At 32.6% G+C, this 27,748-nt stretch overlaps 1 protein-coding gene across 1 annotated transcript in view; it reads left to right on the forward strand.

Moving 5' to 3' along the window:
* The first annotated feature begins 6,263 nt into the window (after positions 1-6,263).
* Positions 6,264-27,748, forward strand: part of LOC124368632 (SCY1-like protein 2) — a 156,129-nt gene continuing 134,644 nt past the window's right edge. The window contains exon 1 of the mRNA XM_046825871.1: positions 6,264-6,510. Coding sequence (XP_046681827.1) covers positions 6,322-6,510 — 189 coding nt within the window. The 5' untranslated portion in view covers positions 6,264-6,321. The remainder of the gene's footprint in view (positions 6,511-27,748) is intronic.

Below are 27,748 nucleotides of genomic sequence, written 5' to 3' on the forward strand. Positions count from 1 at the left end.
CACAAGAATTTAATAAACAATTAATATTCTCATGCAACACCATTTACTGCATCACAGTTATTGGCAATGTACTAAGTATTACGAATAATAAGACCTTACAATTGATGTCTGGGATATCTAGTATTGATGTATTGTATTTTTAATTCAACACTTATTCGGTGTAAACCACATATACCAGTGGTTCGAATTTATAACTACCTAAATTCCTAAATTCGCCTTCTGTGATTTGAATGCCGGAATATCACACCGAAAATCACAAAATGCGATTCACGATTACGATTTGCTATTTCAATGCATTAAGAGAATACGTACATCTTAAGGCCAAAACACGTGGGAAATCAGGATTCTTTAAATATTTATAATGTTGAATACCTAATCCTTCATATTACTAAAACATCTTAATGTATAGGATACTTAAAATATAAGCAATACGTGAATAAGAGGTTCATTGGTATGGTATGCTAATGAAGGGTAGGAATAAATACCCCTAAACCCTTAAGAACTTAAGAACATAAGCAACTATACATTTTGAATCTAATTTTTTTACTATTAAGAAAAAAAAAGAATTAACACACAATCACATAAGAATTAAGCTAGACAGTAAGTAAAGAATGTTGTGATGATTGACAGTTTTAAACTTTAAATTTCTTTGTGTACTCATTTACTCACAGCACGTATTGGCTTTTATCGTTATAAATTGAATCATAATAGCAAGTACAAAATATAATTTATTAAAAAATATCAGTTTTAGTAGCAGACACATTAACGATAAAATGAGATTCTTTTTCAAACATACAAAGGCAACGAAACTATGTATTTATCTGTTTTTACTTGATTTGACAAGTTAGTAATGGATTATGTTATGGTTCTAATTTAAACGTTTCGAACAATAAGAATCCTAAACTCTATAAACTTATAATGTTCTACACTTATTGTGTAGAAGATGTTAGAGAACGCAGAATAATTTCTGAAGACAACGCTCTTAGAATTTATTGTGTCTATACAGATTTTAGAACCGGATAAAAATTTCAATTCGGAAATTACTATTAATAACTTATCCATGCCAACTTACAAATTAGTTAAAACAAATTGTAAACTTGTTTTATCCGTTTATCAAACAAAAACCTTTTCTAAAAATCGAAAATTTACAGTTATTTTAAGATAATACCCAGTGTGATACTATAGGCAGTCTGCATAATATAATTTCATACAGTATAAATATTGTCAAAAGAAAATTAAACACTAGTGAGTAGGAACGAATTGTATGAATATAAAGAAAGATAGGGACATGCCTTTGAGTACATTGTAATTAATAAAGAATTGTACGGAATTTATATTGTATATTATTAAATGCGTTTATAAATATAAATAGTTTTAGTGAATCCTATCACTCGTGGAGCTTAAAACATTTCATTTCTGTCTGTCCCCACGATATCTCGAAAAAAGGCTGAGATTTCAGACTTGAAATTGAGCATGAATTCCTATTACAAATACTGGAACATTCTACTCAGGTTCCCTATCCATCGGACGAAACCATCCAGTTAATATCAGATCTATTTTTATAAAAAAATTGAGTACGATCATATGAGGTTTGAAACATGTGACATTCTTATTCTTAAAGATAAAAGAAAAAGTAATAGAATGGGAAGTCAATAATAGAAATTGTTAACAAGGTATGATTACAGCATAATATTGCGTTGTAATACTTGGGTCACCAAAACCTTTATTATTTGAACACTGCTACGAAACCTAACCTAATGACCAAATAAGGAGAATGTATCATGTGGCAAGATATCTCGAGAAAGATTTCATATGTAAACTTCATTTTGCATGAAACTTGACAGTGCATATCTAAACATGGAATTTGGCTGAATATTATTGACTCATGAGGCTGACACAATTTTTTTTATCTATCGGAGGGATACAAACATTTACGTTTTTCACGAATCTCTGTACGTATCTGTCCACAGGACATCTCAAGAATACAATGAACTATAGATTTGGAATTTTTTAAGTAACCTCGGCGAAGCCTGTTGTGCGACACGTGGTGTGGGGTACTCCTATCTTGTCGTAGAATATTAGATGGTTTCGCTTATAAAAAGTTTGTATACCACTTTATCTTATAAATACATGAAATATGAAGTATATTCTATAGATAGAAATTTGTCACGTTGCTTGATAAGATAAATAGAATTATAAATATGTATGTGCAATATAACGTCATCTTTAAAAGACATTACTTTTAACTAACTAGTATAAACTTATTATGAAAACGCATCGTAGCATAATACATTCAAACTACATATATAATAGATAAAATAAGATGTGAAACTGTGTATGTAAATGTCATCAAGTTTGTAAAAGAAATTGAAGAGAATATTTAACAAGGACCCTTTAACTACTAATGTACATTTTGGCTAGAGCTCTACGTGTCCCAAAGGTGACTTCAAGATACATTATGCAAGGGTTACCTTGCGATCAGAGCTCTCAGGGGACGTACCTGAACACGAGCCCTTTGAGACCCCACATTCTCCAGTTAATTGTCTCCAGAATGCTTAATAACACAAAATACGCGTTAAAAATCAAAGGAGCTACTTAACCATACAATTTTAAGCTAGCAAAATGAATATTACTGAAAACGTATTATAATTAATTATTAACTGCATGAATAAACTTTTATAACAAGCCAATATAATTCTACAAGGAATTGTAGGTATTACAATCAGAACTATTGGATATAAGGGTAGAATTTTTACATTACTCAAGTAAAAAATATGTGAATGGGATAACAAATTTGTATTTATATAAAATTTAACTTTCTCGTGTTATTAAAAAGTAGTCACTTTTTTAAAACTATACCTTAAAAAACAAGTAATTCTTTTAAGTTATAAATCATAAAATGCATATCTCCCTGAAGATATGCGTCATATACATATTGTAATAATTCATATTTTTATCTTCAGACTTTTATTTTGGGATATGAAAAGACGCCTGCATATCTTTGTGGAGTGATCTATAAATTATTTTTGTTTTTGGATTTTCTGGAAGTTATCTTTAAGTATTACTACTTACCTTTCAAATATAAAGCACATGAACTTTATCAAGCACACCAAGAAAGTGTATAAAAAATTACATTATATATATAAAGTTTTATTTGTAGTATGGATTCCGGACAAGGAAGCAGCAACTCTAGATATTTCCAAGTCCTGAGAGACGTAGAATCTGTTCACATCCTGTCACCGGGGACATAGCTCACGGCGTGCCGGCTTTGTAGGTCCTCATGTCTTACATGATAACATCGGGTCTTATCCGTATTAAGATGTGGCTTGTCCTGATTCAAATTTACAACTAAATATATTTAAGAATAAGACTGATTTGAACTAAATATTTTAAACATAAATATTGTAACTATACCATAAATTTCATAGTTGAAATTGTTATTTTTACTGGTACAATAAAATATTCAATACTTCCACATGTTTGTACAGCAACAAAAGTTACGATTCAAATTACAGGCCTAAATCCTAAATCAGTTACTGGCGATGAACTTTAAAATTATTTAAAAAAAACTAAGCTAAAAGGGTAGAATATATATTCTTATACTTTAAGCAGTGTAAAGTGTTACTATCAGGGACATACCTTATACGAGTAATAGCAATTACATTTTAGTAAGAACTTAAGTATAATAATAAATTATTTAGATACCCTCACGGTCCTTTGCATTTATTAAATATCGCTTAAAAATCCACCTAGACTTGAAGTTATGCAAGGGAAAAGGATCATTAAAATAAGTTACGTAAGTATAGGCTTTAATGATGTAACTAAAGCCTAAGCCTAAGTAAGTAATTTTGTGATGTTGAATAGTAAAACTGGTAATGGCTCAGTGTGCAATAATTCTGTAATTCGTTGAACCCTCGCGGATAAGGATAAGTAGTAATTTATCAGCGGATCGTAAATACTCGGCAGCAGAAGCCCTATACAGACGGAACAAAGCAGAAGTTGAAATCCATTTGAGCAAAGTTGAAAGGCATAACATTCCAAGTTCATCCCAAACTTGGGTAAGTGAACAAAGTGAGCCGGTGAACCGGTAAGCCGGGGAGTTGACGTCAACTCTGCCGCGTCAAGTTAACTAGTCGTGAGTCAAGCTCCGGCACCTGACAACCGCCGCGTCCATTTCATTATAATGTACAACCCCAAACCTTACTCGTGTATGTATTTTAAAGCAAACAAATTATGAATGAGTTAAATATGTACAGTATAGCCTGTATATGTGTATTTTCTGGGGCTAAAATTACTTTTGCTGTAAATGTGTTATGAATATTCATAGGTTATCAAGAGATAATCAAGAGAATATTATATACCAAATTTAACCGATTTATTTTCTCAAGGTGACATTAATGATAATACACAGTAAACCCTATTGCAAATTAATCACAATCATAGCCTCCGACCTCCAGATACCGGGAGTGAGGACCGTAACTATTGTAACTATGTGCGGGTGTTTTTGATCATTATTTTGTGTTATATTTCTATAGTTGACATCACCAATACAGAAACAGCAATGGCCCTTTTTTAAAGATTGTACTATTAAAATGTTAGCCTTTCTTTGATTGTAAATATACTACATGCTATGTTATTTTGTCATAAAAGAGTGTTTACAAATATAAACCAAAACATAGTTTAGGTTTAAACTTTTCCATAAACCTTTTGATTACACTCATTAAAATTAGTTCGTTTTAAGAACGCACGTGTTCTAGAAGGGGTATATCCTCTAAACAGGATCACATAGTTTAGGTCACTGGATAATAAAATCAGGTTTTGTACTTCACTAAAAACATATATTAACAATATGTGTTTTCTGTAACCGTATACTTTAAAACTAAAGTTTATTTTATTTTTTTATAAAAAAATAAATACTTTTATAAACTTACCAATTACTTCATATTTTCCACTTTTTTCTTTTTTTCTATAATAACGATGTTTAGAGTGCAACATTCTGTTATATAATCTTTATCGCCATTTTAAGGCTTCATAACATCAAGTCTGGATTACAAATTCATAATAGATCTTTATTTAGTTTTTGCACTTAGAATAAGAAGTCGAGGAAACCCCTTATTGCTTTTGTTTCCAGAATGATAGGATTTTCTAGAAGGGTAAGGAAGGTGGTAAGGGCCGCCACCTGTCGAGGTCCCATGAGGAGAGAAAGCGGGCCTCAGTCGTGTAACTGGAAGAAGAAGAGATTAGATCTGTTCCAGCCTTTTTACTATGACATCACTGTGAGAGGGTGTTCAATGAGGACCAGTCTTTCAAATACAGAGAAACCTCATTTACTCCTCCTATTTCAGTCTCGAAACCCGTACGTTTTTACAGGATATACGTAAAGTATATAATAACATATTCAGAAAGTTCTAATAGTGGATTTGGTAGGAATTGGTCACTGCTTCTACGCGTGTTAAGTCACTATATTCCTTCATAATAGAATATATGAAATTGTATCAAAGGTTATAAACCCATGATATCCTCTCGTATAAACTACAGGAATGATCGATGATATAACTGATGCTACAAAATATGGCAGCTGTGTTGCCACACCTTAACAAGTAAATAAGCCGTAATAAGAGAATAGGGACTGACGCTTTTAAAGGTAAATAAACATTCCACCTGTGTCTTCGTTATGTAACTTAAAGTATAATTAATAGAAACTTGTGTATCTCTTAAAGTGCAGCCATTGTTAATAAATAATGATTATTATTTTATAGAGATATAATAGACTCTTACTTTTATAGAGTCTTCGCACCCACTCTGTACTTTTATACCAGTGAACCTTAACAGCCCACAAAGCTACTCGCATATTTAAGAAGTAAAGCGATAAATTTAATATTAATATTAGTTTAGGTTTTTACTAGACCACTACTGTAAACCAGTTAATGCTGACTGCCGCAGACGACGCAGACGCATGTTGAGAGTTGTCAGTTTCACTCATTTACTCAACAGTGAAGGTTTTAAATTAAGAATATCTCACACACTTCTGTAATATATTAAAAGGAATCAAGTACGTGTATTAGGACAGCACTGTTTTATATGTTTTTAAGAGCCGGTAACTTCACGTTGTAAGGGGCTAGACTTTGGATCCTGGCTGTGACGTTCATTCTTTTCATTTGTACTTCCGAACTTGTACTGTATCGAAACCGTCATTACTCTGCTTGAAAGTGTATGGCCTAAGATGAAGGTACGTCATTGACTGTGTTTGATGTTTCAGGAGTCCAAGGGCGCGGGGCGGTGATGAGTGAGGCGACGATAGCTCCCGGGGTCTAGCGAGCCATGCCTGCCACTGCCATGTTCTCTAACCTCAAGAGCCGAGTGGGGGGTGGCGGAGGCGGTGGTGCCGCGCAGAACGTGCTCGACCACAACCCCATCACCCAATACTTCGAGATCGGCAAAGTTGTCGCCAGCGCGGGGCCGGAGCACGTGTGGAAGATCCATGACGCCTATCGAAAAAGTGATGGGAAGGTAAGGCTTAAACCACAGTTATACACAGAAATACTACAGTGATTTTACAATGATAGAAAAACATAAGATATCGAGGGCTCATTGCCACGTCTGTCGAGTTGATCAGTTTTACATTTTTTTAATAAAAGGAGAAGCCGATCCCCTTTTAAGCCTTACTCTGCTCGTCCTCATGGGCTACTGGCCTGTGCGAGGATCTTATCAAACAGAATAACGGGGAGAGTAGATACAGTACAAGGTCGATGGTACTGATAAAAAGACCATAAACCATAAAGATGCATATAGTGAAATACCTATGGACGAAAACCTCTATGAAAACAAATAATATAAAATGGTGTTAGAAAACCGTTCTGATTAAACCCAAACTGTTGTACTAGTCCTGATCCGTTAACACTTAAACACAACACTCCAAGTAGTGTCTTCAACAACAACAGGTTTCAGTAAACTTTGATACCGTTCTTGAGGCAACCCACTATTCAAGGTTGTTTGCTTTGTTTGGTTATAGTTCTGATTGTAGTGGGTCAAACGTTGTGTTCGATTACTTTTTTCGAACTAGTGAAAAATAATGATCTTATATCTTTGAAAATATTTCAAACTATGGATAATAAATTACCTGTTCATGTGCTACAGAATATTATTTGAAAAAGCCATTGGCTTGTTTTCCTTTTACCAATATGTTTTTATTTTCACATTGTTAGTATAGAAGATCTTAAAATTTAATTATATGATGTCATAAAAGTACAAAATATGTATATGATTAAAATGGGACTCTCAGCAATAACTAGCGTCTTGCTAGACCATCATTATTACTAATGTTATCATTAACTTCTTAAATGCATTAATACAATATAGTGCAAATATTTATGTCAGAGTTCGCCTGCAGGAGAAGACTGCGGTAGAATGGAGCGTACCACTGGGACCGGCCAATGTTGACTATAGAGTTTAATATCTGTTCTACTGTAGTGGTAGACTGACGATGTAAGATGAGATGTCAGGGCCACTACCCTGGGGGCCACATTAGGCTCTCTGGCGACCACATCCTCACTTATTAGAGTTTATTGCTCCTTCTCGGCTACGTAGCTTAATGTGAATGTGTTCCAAAACCATTTGAGGAAAGGTTACCGGTATTATTCTTTGGGTAAAATTACAAAAAATAGGTTTACACCCCACTTTATTAAAAGTCTGATATAACTCCAATTTTTAAAACAGTCCAAAAAATTTTTTATAATTGTTTTAAAAATGTACCTTTTTTGTTCTTTATACATTGAGTCGAAATCGTTTTTAAGGTAAATTTATGTTCGTATAAAACATTTCCCATGACAATTGATCATTCGCTTCTAGGTTTCCTAGGTACGACAATAAGAGTTGACTGCGTCACATACCGCCAGTCTCCCACCACAGACCATGACACTCGCACCATGCGCCCCTAGAATCTGTACAAAGTCGTGCGTAACTAGATGAAGGATGCTGCACTTTCGTACGTTAAGTTTGAGTTTGTTACCTCATGATCACCTTAAAATGAATTCAAGGTTAAGCGAATGAACTGATTAGGGGAAAGTCCCCTGAATTAAAGAAGGTGCATGAGACAGGTGCAACTGGCAATCATCTGCGTACTGGTGGACAGTGCATTTCTGCACATAACTGGGGAAGTCAAATGTAATAGACTAAATAGCACCGGTACTAGGTAGCTTCCCTGAAGCAAACCTTTTCGCTTGATAAGAGCAGTAGAAATGTCAATTCCCACCTTTGTAACACGCGTTTTATTCTGCAAGTATAACTTGACCCAATCGACTTTTCGTATTAAATTTATAAAATTTCATCTTATCCAACGAAACCTCATGACTGATTGAGTAAAAGGCATGAGAATAATCCAACAAAATGAGTAAGCTGTACTATTCTTTGCCTTTTTCACCCAAGAGATCGCTAAATAAATTTACCAGAGCTGTTTCTACTTTTCAGTAATGATCTCCATAAATGTACCATAAATAATAAATCACATAATTTACTATCAATAACATTCTTTGCAAAAGACATGATTCATTTTCCATAAAAGCAGTTGACTGGTTCTATCCCACCACCATGACTTAATTTTTTCTGGACTCCTCAAATAAATCATTGCAAACAAGCTTTTTTAAGATTTTAAAAACGTATGTGCAGGAAATTCATTTCATGAAATCTTTAAATATCTCAAACAAATTTCTTGTGAACAATCATTTTCTCAACAATGTGCATTAGAAAGTTTCTAGGGCTTTATTAAGATTTCCCTACATTCTAAATTGCGTTAGAAATTCTAAATTAAAATAGAAATACTTCATTGAGGAATCTAAGACGCGTGGAGAGCAACAGAAATTATAAATATTGTTTAATAAATTTAGGTGACGCAAGTAGAAGCTAATCCTGGAGAAAGACAGCATGTAGGCAGACAGTGGGTCGACGTTTATGCGGATCTCAGCGTGATGCCAATGCTATTTCGCGCCCACTTTGAAACCAACAGCGCGGCAAAACTCTTCCCTGAGGAACAGAGTGAGACCCTGATCTTGTGTAGCTCAGAACCGATATAACCAAATACATAGTAATGTGATGTAACACTACTTATTTGTATATATTTTGTATATATAATTCACATAATATAAACTGCTATGCATTTCAGTTGACCAATGTAAGATTAAGACAACGATAATATTGATTATTACATTACTTTACTTATTTTTCTTTAACTATTTAAATGTGTTATAACGTTTGATTACTGTATCTTAAATGTATATGGAATAAAATTTCAAATTAGGAAACAGTTTTATTTGTGATGGAAATTTATTTCTAAAGTTTTAGGGCCTGTAATAGCCTACATATCAATAAAATAAAATAATTTTATTTCACAAACTTACTGAAAAGAATACTAGAAATTATCGTACTAAATTGAGGATTGTTTGGTAGACCTTCATATTTTAACAAACATTTAGTAAATATGGCATATTTGCACTACGCACAAAATGCAGGAATGTTTTACAACTTTTTGCAGAATGATTATTACAAATTTTTATCAACACGTAGTTCAAGCGCAAAATGCAATAAGTTTTAAAATATTATAACTTTTTGTTTTATTTTTATAGAATCTGTCATTATTGAAACGAGGATATACTATTAGAGACACAGTGACCTTTCTCCTCGTAAAATATAAATATTTTTAGAAAATAAAATATTCCCGTCTCTCCAAATCTTATAGCTTTTACACCTTAATATAACCAGTAAAAATTCAGAACATATTATAGCACTTGATGCAGTATTTTCACCTTGGTGCGGTGCGATCACCCATAAATATATTACATTTTCAACACACATTAAAACTTACAATGACCCAAAATTTAGCAAGCTAGAACCATTTCCTGGTCAGATTAACTATACTATAACATTAAATAAATTTAGCTGATGCAAATAAAATATAATCCTGAAGTGAACCGAAGAAAGACAATATGATTATAACCTTATAACTTATTTATTCGTTTTGCTATAAATATTTGGAGCATTGACGATGGAATCATTTATCCAATACCGTAAAAATTAAATTCCCATCCACACCAAATACTTTAATTTCAATTGATAAGGAAAGCAGTAATTTTGTAGTCACAATTCTCTTGCAAACAACGACATTTTTCTTAGCAAATGTTCTCCACCTGCTGTTGACATCACCTGTGTCTAAACAATATGCGTTCAATATTTTGTATTCGTAATACTCAACAACTTTAAACTATGAAACATCATAAAGGAATTGTCTCTTAACATATTTGACTCTACATTTGCGTGAAGGAAAATTGTTTGGGATATTACTGCAATAAAGAAACAGTTCATATTATAATTTGATTAATGTTTTATGGTGATTTTATGGTTTCTGTTACATTGCTATTGTTTTGCTGTTAAATTTTTATTCATTTCTATTAATTTATATTGTTATTGTTATATTTTAATATATTTTTTATTATTTACTTTGTTTATGGTTCTAGGTTGTTATTAATAACAGAAAAAGGTTTTAATGCTGGAGTATTAATGTTTATGATTATAAAAGGAAGCTTTGGAATATTCAAGGCTGGTGTTAAAAGAGAGTCAGCTTTACAAGAAAATTAATATGGCAAACTGTATTCCCGTACGCGCTCTACGTAACGCATTGAGAATGATTGATGTAAAACTGTGTACCGTATTACAATGAATAAAGGATTTTTTAACCTGAACTTGAACACTCATACACACACATTGTTTTTCTCTTCTCTTAGATTGCAGTTTATCTCTATAATATTCATTTGACATTAATAATTTTGCCTTTTGAATTATAAGTACAATGTTGCATGTAATAGTATTATGTATGAGTGTTCTCAGTCTGTTTCATATATACTTTCTTGAGTATTTAGCTTGCATTGCAAATATTTGTTGTATGTTTTTCTATGCAGATAATCATGTATTGTGTTATTTAATAAGCTTGTTTTCATTTCTTTATGTCCGTACTTACTGTTCTTGAACCGTTATTTTATATCAAGTATTATAATATTGTGAAATGGTGTAAAACATACAAATAAATAAACTCATTGCAAAATCAGCCCCTCCTGAAACGTAAGTTTAACTATCTTAAATTGCACCATATTACGATAATGTGCGTTATAGATTCTTATATTACCCTCTCCATCATTACGTGGTACGCAACGTTTCTCCATAAGCAAATAACCACTTATAAATTCACATTTACAATCATCACTTTATGGATGAGGTGGAAATTGCACTTACACACACCTACGTTGTGTGGGCCTCCTAATAGACAAACTACCCATTAAAACCGTCCTCTTCAGCATGACATACGAGCCTGGTACCATTTTGACGTATTACGTCTAGTTAGGTCTATTGGTTCCAAACTCTTAGAGGGGCTAATAGTGCACACCATTCTTTAAGAGCCATCAACATAAACCTGTTTTACCATTAGCATTTGCCGATTGTAATGAGCCATTCACAACCACGAAACCTTACCCTTGGAGACAATTTCTCTACATTAAAAAATAGTTTTACATTAAACTATTATTCTGTGGTGTTTTCAGGTTCCTGATTTAATTCCTTCAAAGAATCTTGCCGCTGGCCATATTACCTTATTGCAGCAAGTGAAAAAACGTGATAGACGTAGTCGACCTATTCTATATTTTAGGTTCTAAAGGTTTATTTCACCATTTAACTGGTAACAATTTGTATCGTTTCAAAATGTTTATGTTGTCTACATATGTTGCAAGAGACAGCAGGTGACCCAATGGGTATGAGGCGTCGGACTTGTGTGTCCGTATTTACATAGCTTAAGCTCAAGTCTGAACAGGAGCCTTTTTCTTGAGTACTTCCTATCTCATTCTTGTTAATATTGCCGTCCTTTTCTCGTTCAAGTAGCTTCTCTAGATCTTATTCCTGAATAAGTTGAAAAGTTAATACTGAGAAAGACATCTCGTAATATAAATAAATGGCATTCTTTAATTAAAGGTTTACCAGAAGAAATTACAGTTACAGTTGTCATTACACAATCTTACGTTCCAATGCTTTCCAGTTCAACAGCTTTACTTTTCTCACACATAATTTTCATAAAAATTAAAGTAACAGATTAGCCTGAAAGTCATTTCAATTAGGAAATTACTACCGCCGAATTTCAGCAGTAAGTCAGCATTCATTCTTATTTTTCGGCAGTCAGTGTCATGTGCAACATCTACGTGTTTCCTGTTCACACGGCGTCAAAACAATGAACATTTACATTCTTAAAATATTTCATGCTCGATGTAATAATTGGTAGGTGTTCTGAAACACCCTGTATAATAGACTAGTTGAGAATTGTGGTTGGTGTTAACTCCACGGTGGCGTTGACATGTGTAGTTTACTCGTACTCTGAGTGAAGTACTGTCTAAGCTTTCACAACTAAAAGGAAATCACTCACTCTTTATCCAACGCTTTGTAACAATAAACTAATAATAATTCGGTCTCAAATTAAAGTTTTTTGTTAAATCAATTAAGTGCTTAGTATTTTTTCATAAAACTTTTTCGCAAACTTTTTGTTTTTGTCACAATTATTTGAAAATATTTTTAAAAAACAACATTTTGAAGATTTCAAGGTGTTATATGAATGACGGTACACGACAATGTGGTGAGGTAATAAAGAAATCCGTGTTATAAGGATAAACAATGTAATGTATTCATGTATGGTTAAAATCAACATTGCTAATGAGGATGTTACACTTCCCCCATCTTCACCCCTCCCTTCAATCTCCCCAACATCCCCCGCCATGCCTTGCACATTCCCCAATTATCTGCCAGTATCTTCACACTTGGCGAATTGTTTTGTTCTTTTTCTCTCAATTTCCATGTGGCCCAACAATAGTGAATATACTCAAACTGTGAATTCAGTGGTGCAAGGACAACCAAAATTGTCATAACAGGCTGCAATGATAATATAATGTAGTAAATGAACACATAATATAATGAGTTTAAAGGAACTGTCAATTTTTAATATATTTTTAATGCGGGTAATATTGGTTAAATAAGAACTCAGCTACAGTACTAGTTTATAGTATTCATCACAATAAGTACTGTAATTACATGACATTTTTTAAACACAATTAGTGTTTTATAACACGCTTTTTCTAAATAAACAGCTCTCATCGAATTCCCGTACAGACTCAAAAAGTTTTGTTACGTTAAATGTACTGTAGATTTGTTCAATAGTGTTAGTTCAATTTGTTCAAAACTAATTTATTACATGTACATAATCACGTGTTTTTCAAAGCCTACCTAATTTTTACATCAAATATTCTATTATTACCTTCCTAAGTAACTAAAACGGTATTCAATAATAAACAACATAATATATTTATTTATTTATTTACGTAATCGTTGTCATGAATATGGTACTAATAATTGATAATTTAAGTTTTTATGAGAGGCAGTAAAGGTGAAACGATGGTTATTGAAGGTAAAGACAAAATCAAACAGATTCTGTGGTCAGAGCCGCATCCTCACCTCACACCGCAGGACCGACCTGGCTTACGTTGCGTTTGTCTTACTTTGAAACCAAATCTGACTAACCATATACACTATAGCAAACACAATTAACTTATAAGTGGGAAAAGTTCTATATAGTGAAGAATTATATTTATGAGATTATTACGGGAAAATTAGTAGAGTTGACATGCTACAAGACCAGATATTTATGAATGCTGTTACATCACAAAACAAACAGACAAACTATTTTAGAAAATGAACGCAATCTGCGGAGAAATAAACGGATAAATAATAGAAGGTCAATAAAGTTAACCAACTACCAGATATTGACCTATAAATTCTATTATATAACAGAAGAAACTAGCAACGTTCATTAGACTCAGTAAGACGAAGAATGTATGGTGAATAATAGTGGTTGGCAGGTACCAGACCAGTAACCCCTAAATTCCACTACATGTTAATACAAACTTGCAATGTTCTTTAGTAACAGCAGGACGAGCAATGTATGTATTGGGGACTAACAAAGGTTAATACAATTGTGAAGTACCTGACTAGTAACTTCTAAATTCTACTACATTATAGTACAAACTTACAGTATTTTTAGTAACAGCGGTACGATCAATTCATTGTATGTGGGACTACAGGAAGATCAATAAAGTTGACAAGTACGAAACCAGTAACTTTTTACCACATGCATAAATTAGAAAAAACTTGCAATGTTTTTTAGTATCAGCAGGATGAAGAATGTATGGTGGACTAGGGGTAGATCAATACAGTTGACAAGCTACCAGATCAGAGACTCGTGATTATTGGATTTCAACCCTTTATATATCTTCTCTCTTCACTTTCTTTGCTTTCAGTTATGCGAGTTTCTTTGTGTTTGTTTTATACTGTACAATAATTCTTTTATTTAAGCTTTTTTGCTATTGTTTTATTAGATTAGATTTTTTTAATTTTTATATTGAATTGGACGTATTAAAGTTTCATATTAATACTGTATATTGATATAGTTCTGAGTACTCACGAATCATATTTTTGTAAAATAAGAATTCCTATAGGTTTGCAATCTGTGAAAGAAAATACTGTTCTTTTTATTTCGCTATATCTGGTAAAATACGTTACTTGTTAGTTGTAACCTTTTAAGTATTTTTATTTTGAATATATTTGTGCACCGTTACTATTCATAAAATCAGTCAAATTCTTGTGATGTAAATAACAGGTATTCCTGTATACTCTTCATCACAGATGTTGCTGGATGATTGTTTTCTTTGTGTTTGTTTGAACCTTTACACTCAAATACCTTATATACCTCGATATCTCACCATTATTTCGTAATAAGATCATTATTAAAAATGAACGGTTAATATATGCAGCTAAAAATATGTATATTGCTAATTTGAGAATGGCTGTGAGTTATTTAAACTATACACCAGTACAACAAACTCCTTTAAGGAACATCTGCGCTGCACAGTTTTTGGTATTTTGCTGAAAATATATTAGCACATTTACGGTGGTAACAAGTTGTTTTAAGACATTTGCCATTGTTTAGTGTCAAAAATTGGTAACATGTTTCGAGTTTTGAATCTGATGTATTGGATCTTAACATTTTACTATCGGTCACTGATCAAATCATCAGCGGATTCTTATTGTGTGCAGATCTTTTGTGACCTATATTGTTGAGTTCAGCTGATAGTGCATGTTTTATAGGTAGGGATCATGGACTTGACATAAAGTACGCTCTGCGATCTCTACATCAACAACGTTTTGCCATGATTTCTTTAAGTTAAACTAGACTTTAGTTCAGTGTTATGTTACTTATGTATCTTAGGAAGATTTCAGATTAAACATCTTGAAACTTATTTGTACGGTTCTACTGAAAAATGGAAATATCCGAATAGATCCTATTATCTTCACAATCCATCCGTTTTTAAAGACGAACTATTAACAAAAATCGATATGATGATTGTGTACGATCATTAATAAAATTATTCATAACGGTATTTTAAAAGTTTCATATAGGTAGCTCACCAGTATATATACTTCAATGTAATGAAACATTCCAGTGAGCTCAACTGCCAGGAAAGGAGACATAACAGTATCATTAAAAGAGGTATAAACCATTGACTAAACTACAAACTCCGCAAAGTAATCGTTTAAAGAAACTTGAAGATTTCAGGCAAAATTGGTTAAAGAATACGACCTCACGTGGGAACCTGACTAGTGTATTATATATTAAGGTAGTAGAACTAAATGTTAAAATTTCATTTGAAACGTTTTGTGGAAGTTCTGTGATATATTTTCAGATACATAAATAACTCGTTACCAAAGGCTTTACACACGTTTTTCTCTATAGAGTAAGAAGGCACGACATAGGCATTTCTTTTTTAAATATCACAATTAACACTTCTGAAAATAAGTGATGGTTATTGAAAAATACTACAATCTCCTGATCCCCTTCAAAATAAAAAGACTTTAAGTTTAAAGAGTAACGTTTTGTAGCCCTGAAATCGTAGAGTGAAGTAGTTTTTATAAGTACAAAATAAAACCATAAATTTCTCTAGAACTTTCAATAATATTTGAGTGAATATCTACTACGATTTCAGCAACTACTGAATTATTTAGACCATTTTAATGAAATGAGTGATGTACATGAGCTCTATGATGTTTTGAATCGTAATTTAATATATTTATGGTCCGATAATATTTTAGTATCCATGGGCAAGAAGTTCAAAATTATAGCAGACAACCCTGTTGTAACGATATATGTAATTTATATATAATACAATCGTCAGACTTAAAAAACAGCATACTTTATAAGATATCTATAATGCTGTAATATAGTGTTTTAGTGTGATGCCCCGATTAATAAAATATATACATACGTGGGCATAAAAAACCTGTTTTAGTCAATAAGCATCTGGCTGGTTCATTAGTTACATTTTCCCCGGTCTAAGGAATTTTTTGGAGACGTAGAAACGTTTGCATTGTTGCCCCGATCAAGATAGTTTTTATACATACTTTAGGCCAGAAAAGTCTCCTTTAGTCAAAGAAAATTTACTTTCTTTCATAATAATCTACTTCAGATCTCAAGTATTTCCGGTGCAATAGTAGCGTTTGTCATAGGATATACTGGGTATACACATTATACTTATACGCTTATTTAAAAAGTCAACTTCAGTCAAAAAGACTACTTCCGGCCATTTTAAATCTACTTCCGGTCTAATGTATTTCTAATGCCAGTAATCTGTATACCGGTGAGTTCCTAATCTGTAACATGTGTGCCAAATCCGTTATAGGAAAGCAGAAAGTTAGAAAACAAAAATATAGCACTATGTAGGGGTTGTGACTTGTACCGTATGACGATAACACATGGGGGTGGTGACTTCTGAGGTCGTAGTAATAAATACTAGAAATACAAAGTTTACTTTATAAGTTCAGTTTAATTTACGAAAACTTAAAAGCACCACTTTAGATGGTAAAGGAAAAGTTATGTAATGCCACGTTGTTGCCAATTAAGAATATAATAACTAAAAAGTATATCTTCTAGGTGGCCTAAAATATCCAATGTTCTATTGAATTATGCGTACGACGTTTTACTTTACAAAACAATAATAATTTCACTTCCCTTCGCAATAGGTGGACTCACAACCCGGGTGTCGGCGTCTTGGCACGAGACATTGAAGCTGTAGTCTAAGAACGGTTATTTCTAGAAGAGGATGTAAGACGTTGGGAAGTGGTAGCCATCTATTCAAACAACACGTGAGATACATCAGCTACGTAAACTCGCCTAAAACAAATTCGCGACGGTATTAGGCCATTTAATGATATAAATTTACTATTTATAAACAACGTGCTCGTCGCCATAAGGACGACGCCACAACCTTTATCTAATCTCAATCAAGCAAATAAAAAGATCTTCAAGGGTAAGTTACTTTACTATTCACATCTTTTACTTTACGTTACATTCATTTTATACGTTTTGGCATCAAAGGGCTAATTTAATAATACGAAAAGATAAATTTTACTTACGGACAAAGCGGCGCGAGGTCTGATCGGTTACGTAGTTGGGCTGCAACAAAGGGTTAGAAGAAAAAATTCATACGCGTGCCAATTGGTAGTTTACTCTCTCCGCCCAATAATTTAGTTCCGGAACATTGGATGTAAAATAATATTATATTATACTGGCTGATTAGGTTGCGAATTTACATTGTATGAAATTTAATTAACTAATTTACGGTACACAGACTTTATTTCAGCCTCTATGTGTAGAGTTGCACTTCATGAAAAATATTTGCACTGTCTGTTGAGGTTTTTAGGCTGAGTGTATTTCAGACTTTATCTTTCTATAATATAGTGGAGTTTTAAAACGAAAAGTGTGTATAGGTTACAATCCTTTTTAAACCCATAAGAGTTGTTAAAACAACTATTTGTTATTCATACACAAATACTTTTGTTTTTTTATGCAAGTGGTGTGTATGAAATATGTATATGTCAAATTTAATATATTCTAGGGCAGCGAGAAGTTGAGAGAAAATATAGTTTTTTTCTAAGGGTTATGCAACCCTATTTTAGATCCTGTGTGGTCGTTTGGTCTTTATGAAAAATACTGTTTTTAAAATTTCATTTATGTACGCCATCAGGAAGTTGATTAACAGAAATATAGTTTTGCTAGGGGTTGTAACTCTATTAAACCTCTTTTTTGAGTAATAGATCTTTTTGGAAATATTTTTTTCAATTTTATTTGTAAGTCATAGGACACAGTTTTGAAATTTTAAAAATTATAATACTTTTTATTTTAGGAGTTTGCGACCTCCCGTTTCAAGAAGATTGAACCCGTTTGTTGACCTTCATGAAGATTCTTTTAAATTGTTCTGGAGCATATGACACAATTAGTGTCTAATTTGATCTTTTTAGGAAAATCCTTAGAAGATCGATAAATTTCAACCCCTATAGACACTTGAACTTGAAAATGCTTTAGTTTTTTATTTCAGTCCTGAGTTTGTATGTTGCAAATTTTAACTTTCTTTTTCGGAAAATTGGAGAATTAGTGATGAGTGTATGAGGGCTTTGTCTTTTATACGTAGAGATAATCCAATCTAGAGAATTAAAAAACTTTTAACAATAATTATTTTTACTTTATTAACATTCTGGATTGGTTAGTGACTAACGAGAGAAATTTTCCTCAAATTCATTATCCCTCTTTTAATGACGTGTTAATTTTGTATTGCAGAAAAACATCGCATTTTCAATGTGGAATAATATTTTGTTATTGTTTACGAATCACCGTATACAAAATGATTTTTAAACTGTAGGAAATGCTGAGAGATATGTTGAAATGCATTTGCAAATTTGGATTTCAACCTCATACAGTGACAGTTTCTAATGCAAGTATTGGGTCCTGAACTTTGTGTATATATTCTATAAGACTATATACTATGATTTTAAAGTTTGATTTGGTACTGGACAGAAATATTCACTATATGAAGAAAGGACAAATGTCGGATTTTAGGTCATCCGATTGACGGCTCCATAACACTTGATCTAAGTGGCCGTAGTCTTTAATTAACCGACTTGTTGAAGCGTATCAGACCATTGATAGATACACATAAACTATTAGCTTTTTAAAATACTAGTGGAGTCTACATTGAACTGTTAAAAATTTTAATCAAAAAGACGAAATTAATAAAAACCACTTCTGGATCTGACTGAATAAAGAGTATGACTATCTAAAAGTGCAAGGTGTGGTTGAATGATATGACTGAACTAAATGTCCCTGTATATTTACAGTAGTAGTAGTATTAAGTATTGGATAAACCACACTTCATTTCTCAGTTGAAGTAAAAACTAATAGTCTGTTCTTATTCATTACAATATTGTAAACATGCTTATGTTTCAATACTCTGATTCGATTAAGGCGTAATGTTATCGTATTCTTTATTATTTATTTGTGTTAAGAACGGCAAATCAAACATAGTCTACCTTTAACAGCCTACTCCATAGTATTTTTGGCTATAAAGTGTCTCTGAAATTTTGCATATAAGGTACGATGTTTTAGGCAAATTAATTACCATGTAACGCTACACCAGAATTATGTGATATGTAATTTCACGTGTAATTTCTTCCGTCAATCGTCGAACCCTGATATAGCAAGTTCATAAATATGAAATTTCAAATTTAAATAATTTTATTATTACCTACTAATAACAATATAGTTAATCAGGTATACAAAAAAAAACTGTACTTGCCTGTCGTTATTATTATTCGACCAGTAGCGCAATATTCCACGATAAGCTCCCCTTAGCTGGGTCTCGGTTACTGAACTTTGCGCATTAAACTCTGTACGTCGCTTCCAAGTGTTGTATTTCAGACAACTTCGTGAATTTCATACATAACTAAGAACCGTATAAGTTCCAGAACCTCTCTGGTATTGTTCGTTATCATCTACTGTATACGTGCATATTTCTACCCTATATTAAATATCTACAGAAAAGATTGTATCAAAAATTACTTAAAAGAGGATTTTTAAACGTTCAATCACTTTTATACCATGTGTACGAGTTATTTATATAAGAAATTGACCTAAAGTTATTTATATAAGATTTAAACCTGAAATTCTACTCTAGACAAATCTCTCAAAGAATATTTCCAAATTCAATGTTATTAATTTTGGTTTATAAGAGTGGATATATTCCATTTAATGAAAAATGATTGAATCCGCAACATTTATATAAATTAAACTGGTCTTACATTCAAAAAGTAGTATATTTTGTCTTATCGTTTCCAGACACGGTCTAGGAGATTAAAATGGATTGAGGTAGATAATAAATTACTAGGGAGCAGAAAGTTCCCTGCACCAGTGTTACCATGACCAACACTGAAAACCAGATCAGATGAAATGGAACAAAGTAGACCTTTTTGATATGGAGCAAAATGCCACCTTTAGTGGCATATCTTGTCAGGTATGTAAATTATTGAATTCCTTTGAGATGGTGGAGACTGATAATGGTCGGATAACAGCCGTGTTTTGAACAAAGCAACACCTTTAGAGTGAAACATGTATTGAACTAGATAGCTTAAGTGTTTTCTTGACAGCTAGTTATATAATAAGTGTGTAAAACTTCTAAGAGTAGTTGCAATCAGAGTGATATATGTAAATAGATACATGCTAACTAAAGAGTTAATATCCATCAAGAACAAATTATATCTAATAGGTCTGTGGACTAGAGACATTGTGATAAATAATTAGGCCCAACACTTTTTACAAACCTCATCTAAAGAGTAGAATACCAATACTTATGGTTGTCATGGGAATATGTGAAAGAACGGAAGAGTTAAAGGATCTCTTGGCAAGATGTCTGGATTGTTACCGTTTTAAGATTTTGGGAATTCAGTAACAAATACGTAAGAATAATTGTAGCTTCTAACTTTATCCTAATCCCTGCGACTTATTTCCATGCTTGCTATGAATGAATCTGAACCCCAAATCAGAGAGCTCACCACAAGCACAATTTGGATAAACCTTTAGATAAATCAGGAAAGGGCACATATCAGATTTCAATACTGTAGAAATAAGACCTCGATATTCTATCGCAAGAGAGAACAGGTATCACTCTACTTCTAATGTGGATATTAAACCAGGAAGAAGCAGAGTATCTGGTTGAGGAGGATGTGTCTTCTGTCAAGGCAGTAGTTCAGTCTCCTTGGATGGAGGGGGGTAGCAATCTTGCAACCCCTTCCAGTTAAATCTGGATTAGTATTATTGGAAGACGTGTCTTACTTTGTCATAGAAACAGCCAACTGTATTGTATTGCAGTTGTATTTCATTAAAACAATCGAAATAAACTCAAATGTTTTATTCAGTACAATATTAATTTTAATTATATTTATTTATGTTTATAATTATAATTTCTAATTTCTTACCATTAAGTATTAGATAATGTCACCTAATCATTTTTATGTAAATTTCAAAAACATACTGTTAGTTAATTGTCACAACATCAAGTTGCGAGAGGGATTTAAGAAAAAAGGAGCTGTAAAGGAGCTCTGAAGTCAATATAAAATTGTGAATAATTTACGAAACAGAATGGCACTTTTTATGTATGTTATTCTAAGTTTGTTTTTTTTTAAATATGGTAAATAGAGTACCGGTAAGTAGTGAATTAAATATTTTATTATAATTCGCTTAATTATGTAAGAACATGGCATATTATATTTTTTTATTATGAACTGTTAAGACATATTTAATATACTTTTGTGAATTAAACCTTTTTAGCCAACTTTTGAAAAGATGAGTTTTTACAGTTTAACCTGTTTCTGTTAGTTTTTATGTGTATCTACCGATATTTTTTACGAAACTACTGAACCGAGTTTGATGGATATATTGGAAACGAAAGAGGGGTGCCCCCAAGGAATCCCACATTAAGTCTATTTTAAGGATTGAATAAGTATCTAGTCGGGAAATCATTTTGGAATTATTAGATATAAAACTATATGGTGAAATCTGATAAAGTACATTTAGCATATGCCGTTTTTGAAACTACATCTTACCTCAGAAATGCCATCAAACATATTTTTCACGTTTGGTTTCAGAATGACGTGAATACAAAAGGAAATAATGCAAAATCCGTCCTCGAATCAGAACTCAATCTAATTCGTCCGGATGGACGCAATCTAATTAAGATTGCGGAGATTAAAATATTTTAAATCACTTTAAGTGACCTCAGAACTGTTGTGGGAAGCTTCGTAGTGAACATCAGAGCTGAAGAAAAAACGTTCCTGTGGCGCAAGGAGACGGAATTAGATGCTAGGATGGAATTTTTTCCAATAACCATAAAGCTACTTCACAGATGCTATGGAATATATTTTTTCATGGTAGCGGTTATAAAGTCACCCTTCTGGAGGCAATATAAAAAATCGTTTATTTGAAATTTGTTTTGGGCGATAAAAGGATTGTGAAGAAAATATAAATTCTTCCGGGAATTTTCCATTGTTCAGGAAAAAATCAGTAAGACTACTTTTCGAGATCTGTAATATAATCTTTTCCTCAGGTGAATAACTAACCTAATACATAAATATAATTTATGTTAAAATAAATAAATCATACCAAGCCATACAAGCATAAGTCTGGAATCACAACAACCATGTTTTGTGTCAACTCCATGCACACTAACTCTAAAACATGCACTTAATAAAAGCAAAACACAAAACTAATTATTAAGACTGAACTACAGAATACAGGTCACAATAGCTCTGCACTCACCGAAAAATCACATAAACGTTCTGATATGTTTCTACTTATATCAGGATACGTCGAGGAGACCTTTGAAAAATGAAAAGGAAAAAAGAGTGGCAATATATTTTCTAGGTATTACCATCATTCACCTCAAGGATGTCAAAAAGTATTTAGCTTGAGACGATTTGTGGTGTTGGCTGACGTGTTTTGTTGTGTGATTGTGAGGGAAATTGGGAAAATTCTAGCTAGAGTAACGAAAAAGGATAGAACACAGAGATTGTGAACTAATTCATTAAAATTCCAGCATTTAACGTTGCTAGGGGATGTTTTGTTGTTCATATTCTGTTTGTGGACCGATTAGTTTCCAAATAAGAATTTAATATCACGGATTACGATTCAGTACAGTAATGCAAGTTAAGAATATAAGTTCCTTAATATTTTAGGATAGCATCTCAGTTAGTTTTCGTAATTATTGATATATTTCATAGAGCAGAGGGACAGTTTATGAAGTGCAAAGGTTACGATTTCTCTAAATTACCGCAAACCTCAGACATGGTATGGGATTTTATTCACTTTGTCACAGTTTTAACTACTAACTTATTGGAGACTCTGTTGCCCTTTTCATGGAATAACAGTATGGAGTAAGTAGAGAAAACTACAAAAAAGGTGAAGCTCTACAGTACTACTACTAACTAATAATAATAATATTAGTGGTTTCAAAGGATGTGCCTCGACGAAATATTTACCCAACTAAGAAATATCACGTTATGTAACACAATGGCATATCTGCTATAATAGTTACTATTTATTAGGTTCCAGCCCTTATGTATCTTTTATCTGCTTTCAAAATTACAGGAGACGATAAACAATATTACCTACTGAAAATAAAAAATAATACAGTTTTTTTATTAATTAATTAATTAATTTCAAAACCAAGAAACTAAAAAAAGTAAAAGAACTACAATAATTTTTAGTGGAAATGCCAAATTTTAAGTACACTAAAAATTAGTGTCATATGAAAGTATTTAAAGAAACTTGAAGACATAAAGAGGTTACAAATATAAACTTAAAGTGCAAAAAATGCTATCATTGAATTTCTTCGCTGGCAAGGCAGATTTAATATCTGTAATTATGATTCATACTTTCGTAAAAGGTTCAACCTATTATTTAAAATACAAAGATGTAGTATAACGGTGAATTTATTTGTACGTTTACAACAAAACGGCTAATCCAGTGTACCTCTCGATATTCAACTATAGAACTCGTTATTGCTGTGATGTGGAGTACTAAACCACGTGAGTGTTTCCTTTTGTTGCCTATAAACATTTAGAGGAACTGCGATAATTGGGATATGTCTATGTAGTACAGTTTTAAAATTAATTGTATAATACATGTGTTTCTTAAAATTTGGCGCTTGCCTTCAAAAATTTTGTCGTGTTAGACTAACTGAACTTTCATTTTTTCATATTAAATTATGTTTACTTTGTCGTTCCTCGGTTTTTGAAGTTGATTTTTTACTAATTTAAATACTGAATTAGGATTTATTCCCAGAAACTGTGTAATTGCTTTTTACAATAAAAAACCTAATTAAAAAAACCACTTAACGAAGATGTAATGCATATGCTATTTATATTCGTTTAGTTACGAAAATAATGAAAATTGTCTTAGAAAAGTGGGCAGATTATGTGTAAAACGTATTTTGGGGAGCGATTAACACTACAAATTTGTTATTATGTTATTACACGAGAAACATATTGCACTAAACTTTAACGTGCCTAGAAAAGGGGGATTTGTTTTTTAACTAATGATGGCAAAATTTTTCCTAAAGATTCTTTATAAAAACGAAATGAGTGTAACATTGAATTTGAGACACTACCTGCCGCACTCATGGAGGTTATCATCTGGGTGAACTTTGACCAATAGATGACCGTTAGCACGTATCATGGAGTTCTCACATGGGTTTACTGACAAGCTGTTACAATTAGAAATCAGAAGGTGTGTAGACTGTGTCCGGAATAGATGGTACAGTGTGTAACATTCTTTGCTATCCAAAGTTTGGCGAACATCTATCTTTTAGTAGAATAGTTATCAAAATCAGATATTTTACTGCCTTCAAATAATCTTGAATTGTTCTCTCTTTTGCATTACTATAATTCTGTTGAATACTAAACAACGGAATATTTTTTTCATCTTTTCTATCTAATAGTTATGTTATATTAATATTTATATGATTTCGTTACAACGTATGTCATTTTCATCATGTTCAGTACAGTGTCCAAGTACTCAAACCTACAGTGATACCAGAGTTTTCCTTTCACATCTCAAATTTATGTGGAGAACAAAGAAAAAGGTTTCAACAATAATCAGAAGATCACAAAAGATGCTGATTAATGTCTAGAGTAATGAAAATTTCAACAAAGAAGAAACTAGAACGAGTTTATTATTTAGCTTCATTTTCATCAGTAGTCTTTATCTCTTTCTGGGTTGAATGCGTATTTACCCTTCAATATAAATGCTTCGCTTATACTGTTTCAAATATTAATACTAATTCACTTAATTATTGAACTGCATAATTATATTTATTCTGTGTAAACGTGTAGTGTAATAAAAGTGTCGAATTAAAGAGAAGGAGTCTGTATGGTTACGATAGTGAAATAGCCTTTTATATTAGCCTTTCCTTGCAAGTTTTTTGTGACCTCTTATTGGTACTGTACTAGTTTTTTAAACGTTACAAAAATAGGCAGCATCTGATTCTGTAAGTGTAGGATGTGTATCTTATAGTAAAAACGTGTGTGCCCTAAGCAAAATGTAGCTATGCAAACTATTTAAGTGCACCTGGTGATCGACCACAGCTTCAGCTATTCCAAGCAAAAACATACCTTCAGCTCCATATAACTACGAGATAGCTAGTTGCTACGAGTAGATAGAATTTCAATGTAGTCTTTGAATTGGCTTTAATGTTTTTTTTCTGTACAATTCAGACAAATGATAATGTAGACTGCACCACTCTCCAATGCCACCACATCTTGTATTCGCCTTAAGCATGCAACAATTAAGACGTTATTAGAAGCAGTACTGATAAAATTTTTCTAAGTAATTAATTCTCAAAAGGTTTCAATATCTAGAGTAAACTTTTTGATATAAACAGTTTCATAACAGAGGGACATGGAAGGGATGAAGAAAGGGAAGGGTCGGTATGAATACAGGTCGGGATCCTATTCTACTTCTTCGCCTGATTATGTGTTAATGCATGTGGGTAACCCTCAGGTACATGGTAACTAACAGAATCGGTCGGAAATTATAATTAAAGTATTTCAACCATCAGTTCAACGACCTTACCAAAAAATCCATCAAATCAGCTATTTTTACTAATAACCACACCTTAAACCAAATACTTAAGATTTGGTATCTTAATATTTAAGATTTGGTCACGAATTTTACGAATTTCTCTCTGCCGAAGAAATTCGTGAATTCGAAGTTCATTGTTTTTATTTTTACAAATTCGTGACTTATCAAGATTTAAAAACTTAATATAAATGTTTTAAAACCACCACAAATGCAATGACACTTAATAATATAATTACAAATGGATTGATACATATTATGTTAAATCAATCTATTACTGTAAAGACTTAAATAATTTCAGTTATAATTTTCCTCGTATACCAGAAACTAATCTATCTTATTTAGTTATAGGCTAAATTCTACTAGTTCCCGAAGTAACTTAACTAACTCTAATATCAAATTCTGAATCCTGAAGGTTTAAGAAATACAACTCTTTATGAACTTTAAAACCAAACCCCCTAATTTTGACACAAGTTCGTATTATTAACCGTTAGTAAGAGTCGTTAGTTAATCTTTCTTTGAACAAGTGAACAGAGAGTTCAAGAAATAACAACGAAAGCTCCTTTGAATGAATCCTTATCAGTTAAAATTTCGTGCCTTTTCTCAAAAGTGTATCATTTAGAAAACTTTGTCTCATTTGATTAGGTACTCTAAGTTGGTGATGTCTACCGCTGCGTTTGTATGACTGCCCAAGAAGATGTCTCCACGGGTCTTTCCACGATTTTAAGGGCTGTAGTGCTACTCGTGATCCCTTTCTGTTTGGACCTTCTCTGATATAATGTTAGACTTGAATAAGTCATCCTTGGTCGTTACTTAAGTATTTCGTTTGTGGATAGATCAAAAAGATGGTTTTATTCGCGAAATTCTCTTCCTTATTACGCCAGAGAACATCGAGTATCTGGGAGAGGAGTGGTGGACCACAACGATTAAGAATTCAAAGTTTTGGATTTAAATAGGGAAAAATTACGTTCCTAGCCAATAGGGCAGAACTCTGCTATCGTGTTTGGTTGGCCTTAAATTGAATACCTCGACGTCTATAAACTATGTTCAAGCAAAATAACGCACCAAAAGAGGAATACAATCCATTTTGACGGTCAGTGCCGGAAGATTTCTTACGTGTCTGTGCTACTTAACACGTTGCAATATAACTCGTGGTGGTCACATACATTTCTATGACGGTGTGACGTCACGGTGACCGGTGTCACCCCATTATGGCTGGACTGTGACGTAGGACTATATTCTCGATACCGAGAACAGACGATGTAGACTCGTTATAAGTACAATATCTGACTGGAGAGAATAAAATCAGATAAGGAAAGAGAAATGTGTGAATGGAGGAGTGAGGGAAAGAAGGGTATGATTGTGCAAGTAGACCATTCATTCGTTATACGGCTCAATATTCTACGGGTCATAGCAATTAGCAGAGAGTGAGAGGGGAGGGGAAGCAGTGTTGATTACACGTAAATAGTCGTACGAAAGGATGGTTACTACCGTATTGTCTTATGATACTTATGCCAATATTAAATTTACCAAAACCCAGCTAAAACCCTGGATTGCAGTAAAATGTGAGTTATATCTCCCGTAACGAGTGAAAAATCAACATCTAATCGTAAGCTGTATGTATCTGGTAAAATAAGGTTTAAAAATTACCATCCTTTG

Source organism: Homalodisca vitripennis, chromosome 1, assembly GCF_021130785.1.
Source record: "Homalodisca vitripennis isolate AUS2020 chromosome 1, UT_GWSS_2.1, whole genome shotgun sequence".
Lineage (NCBI taxonomy): Eukaryota > Metazoa > Arthropoda > Insecta > Hemiptera > Cicadellidae > Homalodisca > Homalodisca vitripennis.